The sequence below is a fragment of the Dermochelys coriacea genome, chromosome 5 (assembly GCF_009764565.3).
Source record: "Dermochelys coriacea isolate rDerCor1 chromosome 5, rDerCor1.pri.v4, whole genome shotgun sequence".
NCBI classification, from domain to species: domain Eukaryota; kingdom Metazoa; phylum Chordata; order Testudines; family Dermochelyidae; genus Dermochelys; species Dermochelys coriacea.
In genome coordinates this window covers 61526391-61538891 of record NC_050072.1, presented here as the reverse complement: position 1 = coordinate 61538891, position 12501 = coordinate 61526391, and the positions used below count along the sequence as shown (strand labels likewise).

The 12501-nt window shown below is 37.7% G+C and overlaps 1 protein-coding gene across 5 annotated transcripts in view; it reads left to right on the top strand.

Annotated features, from left to right (window-relative positions):
* MCTP1 (multiple C2 and transmembrane domain containing 1) overlaps window positions 1-12501 on the top strand; it is a 456544-nt gene that overhangs the window by 428269 nt on the left and 15774 nt on the right. For all 5 annotated transcript variants that reach the window (XM_038403494.2, XM_043514593.1, XM_043514596.1 and 2 more), the window contains 2 exons: window positions 10108-10217; window positions 12203-12312. In XM_038403494.2, the coding sequence (XP_038259422.1) occupies window positions 10108-10217; window positions 12203-12312 (220 nt within the window). The remainder of the gene's footprint in view (window positions 1-10107; window positions 10218-12202; window positions 12313-12501) is intronic.

Below are 12501 nucleotides of genomic sequence, written 5' to 3'. Positions count from 1 at the left end.
GTCTCTGAGACAGCAGCAACATTTACAGCAGCCCCTTTCTTGGGTGTGCAAGTCCAGCCATAATTTAGCCTAAAATCTTCATCTCTGTTTGTTTAGTTGAATGACTCAAGAGAGAGTTATGAAATCATAATATCTTATTGACAAGGACTTTCAAAACAAAGTAAATCTTCAAAGTATAGTCTGACACTGAGTTAAAATGTCATAAATCTGTATGATGAAGATCTTGACTATTTAGGTTCTATTGTCTGTGAACTTGTTTATCCTAAAGTTTTCAAAGAGAAAATGAAAATTACGTTCCATGGTCTAAACTGAAACATCGGTCTAACTTTTATATCTGCTATATTTGAACCAATGTACTTCATAATTATGATTAACATAATTCCAGAAGAACTACATAATCAATCCTCTTCCTAGAGTGGAGAGCTGTAGAGATGTACATTGAAAGATGACTCTTACGAATAAACAAGTTATTGAACATTATTTTAAACATTCAATATCAAACAGTTCATTATTGAATATTCTTGTTAATGAAGGTTGAACCTCAGAAATCTTGGAGGTCTGGTTTGGATAAGCATCCAAAAGTACATATGCTTATCTAACCCCCGATCCTTTTTGAGTTTCCCTTTCTGGCTCCTCAACGCTCTTCCAATCTTCTTTTCTTCAGAAATTTTCAGGGGGAATTTCTGTGCCTTTTCTTCTCCCTACATTCCTTCCAGCCTGTCCAACATCAAGGGCCTTTCCCAGAGGAAGTAGATGTCTTTCCAATAACATTGGCAAGATCTGTTGCCTGTTTTAAATTGTGACTCCTTTGTGGTTTTACTTTTACAGTTTGTCTTTGCTAAAAACAAAACCTTGAGGAGTTATGTTAACTGACACAATGTTAACTGAAACTTAGCCATCAGTGTAGATAGGGACAAATCACATTCAGTAATATAGCTCCTCAAGGCTGGGTTCTAACTCAATGTAAGTAAGTACTGAAGACAACCAATTAGTGATACCCCAGAATGCCAGGGTTTGAGGCTTCTTCAGGGTGCTATGGAAGAATGCCCAGAGCTGACACGAGCATAGAGAGGATCTACTACCAAAGGTAGTAAAGGAAAGGCGGAACTATTTGAACTTGGCATGGAAGGATAGGCTTCTGATTAAAGACTAAACCTGGGAATCAAGAGATCTGGGTTCAATTTCTAGACTCTAGGTGACCTTGAGAAATTTACTTAGTCTCTTTGCCATGGTTTCTTATCAGTAACAGGGGGATAATACTTCACTACCTCACAGGGGAGTTGAGACACTGAGATACTACAGTCCTGGGGCAAATACCTAGATAGGATGGGTACAAGTTTAAATTGTCTTACGGTAGATGACTGGGTGCACCGCTTTGCAGGGCTGATGGAATATCCTGCAGGTGCTTTAGATTTTCCCATTTGTGGCTAATTGTTGTTCTGTGGTCACAGAAACACACAGTCCAAACAATAACCAGAATCAAATGATTACACATCTTTGTTATTTAATTCCAATAATTTTACTGCCTGACAAGCATTTAAGATACAAAAAAGATTGTCCTCCAACTTGGTGACAATAATATTCTCGAATATAGGGAGATCTACATATACCCCATATTCCCATGGACAACAAATCTGCTTTTGAAAATATTAAAATGTTAGGCCAATAACTGACCTGACAGCACACTAGCCTAACCTTACGCCTTTGACCCAAGTCTTAGTCTATGTGGGACTTTCTCCTTTGTGAAAGTGATGTTGACTAGACTAAAAAGAAAAGAATACTATACAGGCAGTGTATACTATACACAAAGAAAATAGTTTTTGAATTCTAGCATCATTCAGTTTCACTTAAAATAGAGGATTTTATTTTTCCCATTTAAAAAGGAAATGGTCAGCCAAAAGGAAGAGCTCAGGATTTTCAACCTTGCATGTTCAGCAGGCATGCCTAATAGATTCCCTTTCTCCCAATGATCTACCCCACAATAAATTGCTAGAAACATAAGGAACTAGATATTTATGCAAGCAACAGACAAACCTGCTGTCCTCTTGAAGCATCGTTTTGTTTTAGAATATTTTTGAAAACAGTAGTTCGTAAATATGTCATGTTCGCCAAAATCAGCCAATGTTTCCATTATTCCATTATTCAAAATTTAAGTGCATTATTTTTCCCCACTAGATGGCTTTTCAGTAAAATGGCATGTCAGACTATTAATTGGCACTACTGCTTTAATGTTTTTGTATTGTATCTGGAGTGGTATCTCTTTTGAATTAAAGCATACAATGAAAGTAAGATCATGAAGAAAAAGATTTAAATTGTATTTGGTAACAGTGGGGGAGGAAGGGGCTGAGAGAAAATAAAGAAATTGAAAAGAAAATCTTTATATTTAAGATAAGTGAAAATTGTCTTTACAACGTTCCTTTTTTAAACATATAGATTTTAATGTTGCCTGTGTTTCCTTAGATTATCAGTGTAGCTCTTGACTTAATTTGGTTAAATTTATATTTTATCATAGCAGCAGTTCATACATAAAAAGTTAAATATGTAACATGGATAGAAATGCCAAAAAGTCACACACAACAGAAGATTCAAAATGATTATCAGCTCTGCATGATTGTGATAATGTTCATGCTCACAGTCATGGTGTCTTCATAAATAGTGACTCTACAGTGTTTTATCTGTATGTTTACATTGTTTCTTGCCTAGTTTTTGCAGTTTTAAATATTGAACACTTATTAGTTAGTAATCTTGTTTTACTTTAATAACTGATAACCACAAATATCCTTTTCTCCATAAAGTGTTAATAGTCATTTTGGCCTTTTGCCCCCTAGTTTTGACTTTTAGTAACACCACAATCTGTGCACATGCAACTATGCATGCACATACTATCTGTGCACTAATATCTGTAGATGCAGGTGGTTGAATTGGCATATACAGAATGATGTTAGCAAATGGAATTTGCAGGTGAAACACGTGGCATTTTTGCATACAGATGTCAGTACACCAAAAGTGCAGTTATTGATGTGATTGTGAAAAGTTGTAATGCACAAGTGGAGGCCAGAAACTGAAAATCAAGCTCTGATTATCTAATGTAAAGTTTGCCTCAATTGTTCATTTTCGTGATAGGTATGACTGTTGTAAGGTTCTGCTTTTTCATATTTCTTGCCTGAGTTAGACAACCTATGGTTCAGGACCTTCCTATTCCATAATATCAGTAGACCTTGGCCTTTCATACAACAGTAGACTCCAAAGGGCTGGCTTGGGAAGTCCAGAATGTTGCTTCAGGATAAAAGTCTCTCTCAGAATGACTATAATGTATTATGTAATACATAATATAAATAAATAAATGTAAAATAAATTACAGTATAGTAAGTCTCCCCCAACCCCATAGTATCTGCATTCCTTTTACATGATTATGATTAGGAAATGGCAAGATTTGCTCAAAATGGAGAGCACATACTGATACCCCATCTCTCTTCAGAATTCAACCAGCTGCTGAGAAAAAGGACCTGGGATATCACTAGCTAGGAGATTAAGGGCTGGATTCTGCAAATTGTTAAACACCCTCAAATGCCATTGAAAGAATCTCACAATCTCTTCACATACTTGTTAAATAAGACATGACAAAATTGAATCATTATGGTACTCCACAGGTGACAAGTGTAAGGAAGAAGAGCAATTAAAACATCCTAAGCTTCTGAGATCACTACAAAAATAATGAATTAAACCAGTTCCAGATCATTTATGAGCCCCCTCAGGTCTCATGGACAAATCAGCAGCATCCACAGCATCAAAGCCTGCTTAGATCTAGTAGCATCATTGTGGATGTCTGACTTCTTCTCATTTCCCCGAGGAAATGATACGCAAATGAATCATCTGTGTGCCATGCCCAGGTCTGAAGCCAAACTGATACTGGTTTAGAAAAACTGGAGAAGATCAAATACTGTTGGGGTTGGCCTACTATCACCTTCTCAGTGATCTTCCCCAGAAATCAGGGGTTACAGGTAACTGGTGAGGTTGTTAATCCCTAGTGACAGTTTTTATGAGCCAGAGCCAGGCCATAGCATAGTGTTTAACAATAGCTGCCCGTTTGACCTCCCTAAGGGAGGCATTAACAATTCCTGCCAATAAAGGATTAAGGCATTCCCAACTGATATGGGTCTGATTTTCAGGTGGCTGAATGGACATTTCCCAGCACATTTCAACTGTGAGACTGGTTGAAACTCAGTCAGGGGAGGCAGTGCATGTGATTTCTTCTGGTTTGATGTTGCAGCTTCTCTGCTACTGAGACTGACCCAAATCTTAATCACTCTTATCTGCAGAGAAGATGAGAAACTCGTCATAGGGAGAAACAGTCAACTCTGAAACCTTGTAAAGGCAGGGTATATTAATGGGGAGACCCATGACTTGGAATGGGGCTGCTGGATAGGATTTTACAGATGGTATTCCAACTGCTAAAGTAGTTCTTCCTCATCTCAAGTTATTGAGAACTTTGGTTTTAGTGCTGAAAGTCACAAGTTGAGTCCCTACTGATGGCTGCAGTGTTTGTGCAGAAACTGGGAATTCACTGGGACAGAGGTAAAGAATTAAATGTTTGTTTTTACCACAACCCTGGGATAGGTTCAGAAAAAAACTCCCTATGGTGCAATGAGGAGATTCCTATCTGGTCTTCTACCATTGATAGCTTAGTTTCCTCTTCTCCTGCTTTATCTATTACATGCCAGTCAGCTTTAGCCTTTGTACAAATAACCACCCAACACACGCCTTGCTGCTCCTTATCCTGAGGAAGCAGGTGGAAAGAGAGGCTCAGGAAATGAGGGATGCTCTGTGTTCCTGCTCCTCACCATGGCACCACCTAAAAACTTAGAAATTACCTACTTCCACTTGTGATTCTTTCCCCCCATCCCCTCGACTTCACCCATCTCTGTCTTGTTTCCAAAACTGCCCCACTCCTTCCAGTTAGTCAAGTTATGTCTGTGCCTGGAGCATTTATCCACTGTAACCTATTTAGAGCTTTGATTTCTACCTTTAAAATGTTCTCTCACTTAAAACCAGTTCTTTACATATTTGAGTCAATTAACTTCAGTAGAGTTATCCCTGATTTACAGCAACCTGAGTGAAGAATCTGTCCTTTTGATTTTTGCCCCTTTTCCTTTTTTAAAATACATGCTTCAGAGTTGCCTTTTAACTAAAAAAAAAAAAAATGGTGCTGGAGCTGTTATTCTTTTCTTAACTCACCACATTGCAGCATGCTATTGGAGGTATGGTCCAGTGCTAGGGCATGGGACACAGGTGAGCTGGGTTATAGTCTGTCTGTCTCTCATATGGATCAGCAATGTGATCTGGGAGAAATCATTAAACTTTCTTCCTCAGACTCACTATATCTAAAATAGAGAGATGGTTGAAAATCACTGTATCAGTGCTAAGTGGTGTTATTTGTCAGGTAGTATATTCACTGTAAACCACAATTTATGAGAAGGCGGTCTCAATCCTTATTCTGAATTCCCTTTACTTTTGAGAATTCAAGTCAGACCAACATTAATTTGACATTTTTTGTAGTTTATTCTTAAACCCATCCCTCGCCAAACATCTTGCTTTTTGAGTTACCTTGCAAACAAACCAATCATAGAAATTAAATAGTAATAAAACTGTTGTTGGCTTCATATAATAAATTTTATCCAGTATTTAAATGGCAATTATTTCCAGAAACTTGGCAATTGTAGCCACACAAACGATCAAATTGATTCCTGTCACAGTCCATCTTTGTCTGGAAAGGAAATGCCAGTAGTGTTTGAAAAATGGATTATTAAGGACCTTGGTTCTCTGAAGGTGGCTCATATGTTCCATTTGCTAACACAGCATCTTACTGGAAAAAAAAAGTGCAGCTTTTCCCTATCCTAGATTATTTTCTCTACAATCTTTGGAGCAGGGGCATGTGGAATTAGTTTAAGCAAAGCCGAACCCTGATCCTTCTGACCACCTTGTCTTTCCTGTGCTGTTTTGTCTATGCCTGCCTCAGAATATGTCAACAAATTTCCTCTAAACTCAGAAGGTGGGGGGAAGGAATGGTGATTCTCACGTTCTCTCTCTCTCTTTTTTTTAAGGGAATAATTTGGAACAGACGTGCTTTCAAAAATGGTACAAGTTTGTCTTGTAAAATATTTGTAAAGAAAAATAGCCTCAGGATCTCCTAAAGTAATCCCTGCTGAGTTTTGGAGACGTCACAAAGGCCATTGTTTTTATTACATTGTTATAATTCTTTTCTCACACAATTTGATTATAAATCAAGATACATTTATAACGAAAGCAGCATCTCAGAATGTAAACTGAAGAAGCAAAACTAAATATAGTATAAAGAGCAGAAAGCAGTTGTGGCTGAAGTGTGGTTTGTTTGTTTCCTATTATATTAAAAAACAGATTTTTTTTTTTCATGTATCAGAGGGTAGCCGTGTTAGTCTGTATCCACAAAAACAATGAGGGGTCCGGTGGCACCTTAAAGACTAACAAATTTATTTGGGCATAAGCTTTCATGGGTAAAAAACCCACTTCTTCAGATGCATGGAGTGAAAATTATAGATGCAGGCATTATTATACTGACAAATGAAGAGAAGGGAGTTACCTTACAAGTGGAAACCAGTGTTGACAGGGCCAATTCAGTCAGGTTGGATGTGGTCCACTCCCAATAATTGATGAAGAGCGGCAAAGCTGTTTTTGTAGTGAACCAGCCGCTCCAAGTCCCTATTCAAGCCCAAATTAATGGTATTAAATTTGCAAATGAATTTTAGTTCTGCAGTTTCTCTTTGAGGTCTGTTTTTGAAATTTTTTTGCTAAAGGATGGCTACTTTTAAATCTGTTATAGAATGTCCAGGGAGATTGAAGTGTTCTCCTACTGGCTTTTGTATGTTACCATTCCTGATGTCTGTTTTGTGTCCATTTATTCTTTCATGTAGGGACTGTCCAGTTTGGCCAATGTACATGGCAGAGGGGCATTGCTGGCAAACGATGGTATATATCACATTAGTAGATGTGCATGTGAATGAGCCCGCGATGGTGTGGCTGATGTGGTTGGGTCCTCTGGTGTCACTAAAGTATATATGGGGACAGAGTAGGCAACGGGGTTTGGCCATGTACATTGGCCAAGCCGGACAGTCTCTAAGTAAAAGAATAAATGGACACAAATCAGACATCAGGAATGATAACATACAAAAGCCAGTAGGAGAGCACTTCAATCTCCATGGACATTCTATAACAGATTGAAAAGTAGCCATACTTCAATAAAATCTTCAAAAAGACTTCAATATTGTTGGGTGGGTTAAGAGTACCACAGTTTCATTGTTGCTTGATCAAGGCATTATTTGAACTAACAGCAATTTGTTATTAACCTCACAAATGAATTGAGGATACAATCTGACTCTTATAAGTGGGTTCAAAAAGACTTGGATGTTTTACATTCCCTGGTATTTACAGCTTTCAAAGTATACTGAATCATTAGAAATAGTTTTGCCATATATATTCCTCCTATGATTGCTGCATTAAAGCCAACCCATCTTTTGTGCTTCAATTCTTTTAACATCTTCAGAAGAAATCTTGACATTGCAGTTTTTGAACCAATGTCACTAAAGAACTTTTGTACGTTTAAACGCTAGATGATATTTCCCTCATCCAAGCTGGTTTATAAGGAAAAAAGCAAAAATGACACTACAAGAAATATACCATTGTATTTTCTACTCATAAACTATTGAACATTAGTGGAAAAAGTAAGAAATGTTAGAATGCAACACAGAGCAATTCCATTATCTACTGTGGTTTTGTGTCAGATACAATATATAAAGAGTAACTACTTCATTCATAGGGGACCACGTTAGTACGTAGTTTGTAATGGAAGAAATTTTAAAGTAAAAAATTTCTATCAAAACATTTTGCTTTTCAAAACTTTGCTAACCTTGAAAAGCATCTTTTTAAATAAAACACTTTTAAGAAAATACATTATAGACAGGATGACAATGAATCAATCCATTAGTAAATTTTTGGCTTATTTGTCAAACCTCCGAATCACATGTGTTCTGAGAAAGGCCAGGAGAAAATTACTTTTAGCCGCTGTAGTGGTAGAGTCGTTACATGCAGCATTTCTCAGTGGTAGAATCTGACCCCATATGGATCTGATGCTATGTGGCTACTGTGTGAGGATTCTTGGCGAGGTCTCCTAGGGGAAGAGAACAGAGTATCAACATGGGGCATACCTTGTGAGGAGTGGTCCTTCAGGTGCGTATCTGCTTAGCCTACTCCTTGTCAGTTTCATCTGTTCCGCTGATTGACGGTTCCTTCAGGAGGCAAAAAAAACAGACAAAATGTTGCTGTTAGTAAAACATTAGCATGAAAAGGACTTGTAAGGGATGATTCCTAGTTTTCAGAGGCAAATGATCACTCTGTTTTGGTCATTTCACAAAAAAAAATTGATCAAAGAATCTTAAAAGTTGAAAAAGATAATGACATTGGATGTATAATTAATTAGACCTTTACATTAACACTAGGTGCATGCTGTTGCATGGGTATAATTCATAAAGTGTAAAAAAAGACGAAAAATGGCTGAGAACTTAAATTGGCCACGGACTGCAAATCTGTGATTATTGAATCTGATGATAGTCTGAACAAACAAGAACTCTGAACCATGCTTGTAGCTGTTTCCATTGCTTCACACTGACTGTACAGAGAGAAGGTGGGTCAGGTAATACCTTTTATTGGACCAACTTCTGTTGGTGAGAGAGACACACTTTTGAGTTTACACAGAGCTGCTCTTCTCCAAGACCTGAAGAAAGAGCTCTGTGAGCTTGAAAGTTTGTTTCTCTCACCAGCAGAAGTCGGTCTAATAAAAGACATTACCTCGCCCACCTTGTCTCTCTAATATCCCGGGACCAACGTGGCTACAACACAGATGTTCTAGGCTTCAGAGTGACAACACAGAGTGACAATCCTGGAATCTTATTATGTAGATAAAGTAAAGTAATGGCTCTATGAATCAAAATCCAATACAGCTTGGAAACCTGGCTAAGGAAGTAACCAAACTATCATACAGAATGCCACCTCTCCTGGAATCGTTCATTCCTTTTAGGGCTGACTCATTACTCTAAAACAGCTAACTATACAAAATATTTTGTAAGGAAGTTGTACACTTACATACACTGCATGTACACTGGCACTTGGAATATTAAGAGGGGAAACAGGAAGATGGTGTATGCTCATTGGCTAAATTCAGTGGAATGATTGTTGAGGTCACTGGTATGTCTGACAATTTAAACACACATCTGTCTGCTGCTAAATAGTGCATACAGGTTTGCCTGGGGAGACTGCACGTGCTGTGCTGTGGGTGTACCAGGATGTCCTAGTAGGCTATACGTTTAATTGGAATGTTAAAAGATGATAGCAGCATAGTGGATGCAGCAGAGGACCAGCAATGCAAGGATTTTTGGATTTCTGTAATATTCAGAGCTGAAGGGAGGAGCTCCAAACCTTCCTATCACATTCAAGTTAATTCATTTGGCATTTCCCAATACTGTCTCAGCCCAATTCAAAGTAATCACTGCCCACACATGAGCGGAGGGGGAGAAAAATCATATACAGAAACTTGACAAGTCATTTTCTAAGGTCAGTAGCCTGTCCTTAGGACCTGAAGTGTGTCTGGTTTCTTACTCCCTGTACTGCCAAAGGAGCTTTCATCATCTTGAAATGTGGATGTCTGCATCAACTAAAGAAAGTTCAGTTCAGAAATCTGAGCTGTAATATAGCTGCCTGACTCTTATCACTGACCAGAGAGCTGGACTTTTGAAATATGTATTTAGAAAACTATTAGTGACAAATGAAACTACGCTCCATTATGTACCCAGTTTATACACTGTCTGTACCCTCTATTCAAAGTAGAGGGTAAGAATTGTGGTCTCTAAGATACTGCCATGTGGTAAGAGTTTTTAAATGCTGACTTTTTACTGATGAGCATTGTGTATGTCTGCAATATATATGATTTTGAATTTTACTTCAGAAGTATATAGTATAATGAGTATGGTCAAAAAAGTTTTCACACCAATTATTGCTGCAACTTCCTTTTTATTTTTTTAGGATAGTGAAAAAAAAGGATTTATGAATAAACTCTATGCCATCCAGGAGGTGTGTGTCAGTGTCCAGAATGTCCTTGATGAAGTGGCTTCCTTTGGAGAAAGGATAAAGAAGTGAGTGCTGACACATTGGTGCTGGATTGCTCTCTGATGGTGCTCACATTTTTTCCCTCCAACCAAGCTGCAAAATGTTATATTCTTTTGGCAGGGGCCGACAGTTTTGGATGATATATTGCTAAATCTCATCATTATTTACTTTGCTTTATGCTGGCCCTTGGATGCATGGAAGTCCTGTCATTTTAATTCTGGAATTTAGAAATATATGAATTGGAAAAGAATCAGAACTGTGGCTTTGAAGTAAGAAATAAGACTGTCTTTCAGATGAGAGAGACATAACACTGTTTTTAACCCAGATATTTTTAAAAAATCAATACAAAGTCATGATAAAAGAAATAAGCAGACCTAAATAAGAATTTCAGAGATTTTGAAGATACACATGTATTCTATTACTAGGAAGATTTTATTTAGATCAGGTTACCAATTTCTCATCCTATTTTATGTGTAATTTATAGTCTTTGTACATAAAATATATGATTTACCAAAATACTTAAATCTTAAAAAATAAGCAGTGGTTAAAACTATACAGCATATGTATAGATTGTTTTTGAAAACAAAATTATTCAGTGTTTGCCTTTGATTGATGCTGGCCCATTTCAGGAAATTTGGTAGGTGTTTGAAATGTTAAACGAATGAGTAATTTAATATTTATTATTTGAAACGAGAAACATTCCATAAAGATTCTCTCAACTAAAAGACAGGACTAAATTCATCCTGGACTTCTGCCAACATAAAGTCAGGTACATGTCCCCCAACGATGGAATGTTTAGTGCAAAGCATTCACAACCTCCTTTCTGCTATGGCAGCACAGCCAAAAAGATAGGAGCTGCACTGATTCAGAGCATCCCCTCAACAGTCTCCATCAGCAAGGCTCCTGCGATACACTCAATGGACTCTAAAGTGGAGAATGACAGTGAAAGCGTTGTTTTCCTGCCTCATTTTGAACACTATCCAGGGTTCAGGCTTCACACATCTCTGTTCTAGATTTGGTGAATCTGGCCTAGGTGATCATTTATATTCCATGTTTATGAGATTGCAATATGTGCACAGTAATATAGTCACAAAATAAATACTCCCAATGGAAGTGAATCAGAAGAAATGCCATATTGGCAAGTGGCCAGTTCGCAGGACATATGAGGCTTCTCATGCTCTCAAATGCTGCTTTCCGTCACCTCTTAATAGGCTAGTAGAAAGTGTTTTAGAATCAAGATGTTCTGGGTTTAGAGTGTGGGTTTTGGGTGGTGTTGGTGACCTGTGATAAACAGGAGGTCATACTACGTGATCTGATGGTCCCTTCTGGTCTTAAACTCTGTGACTCTATGAGAATAGTGTTACAGAAAGTTGTAGTCTATGAATTTCAGAACAAAGGCTTTAAAAGGAAAACCTGAGAGCTCTTCCAGTGGGAGTATGTGTGTAAAATAGTGCATTATGCAACTTTAAACCAGGCCAGATGCACACCACAGAGGTAGGCACAGACACTTTATATTGTGCAAGCTCTAAAAAGAAGCCCCCTTTTGAAAGAAACTTTTCATTAAAAGGCTGCACAGGGAGGTCATCTTGATTATTTTGTTAAATGGTGCATTTTGGAATTAGATATTTTTGCTCCATTGTATAAGAAAGCAGCATAACTTGCTAAATAAGTGAGATTAATGACACTTCCTATAAATCTTTGTAATTTTGTTCCTAAAAATGTAAAAGAACATTGGAAGGAAAGGAAAATTGTACTGAATACAGTGCTAACACAGCACATAAGGAGGTTTGCTAAGTGAGGAGCCAGTGTTCCCACACATGGGGTGTTTGTGTTTCAAACCCCAGATCTCCAACATATTTAGCATCCATGCATTCATATGCAGTTTCAGTACTCTCATTGCTGAAGACTGACTGTTCCATTTACAGAGTTGTAATCTGCCTGCCCGTTATTTGTTCTCTTATTAGTTCTGTGAAGTGATTAGACTTCTGACTTATGTTAATTTTTCATTCAGTACATTCAACTGGACTGTCCCATTCTTAAGCTGGTTGGCAATTGTTGCCCTCTGTGTGTTCACAGTCATCCTGTATTTAATTCCACTGAGATACATTGTCCTTGTCTGGGGTAAGTAAAGCCTTTTTTTAACTGTCTGAGCCACTTAGAACAAACTGTTTTTTAAGGGATGAATTATAGTGTCAGTAGTTTTCAGTATTTATGGTCATGAAGCTATTCCATGATGGAAACAGACAGGTTAGTTAAAAATCACAACTGGGTAAAGATTTAGGCCCACCTGGAAAATGCATTTTTCTTGTC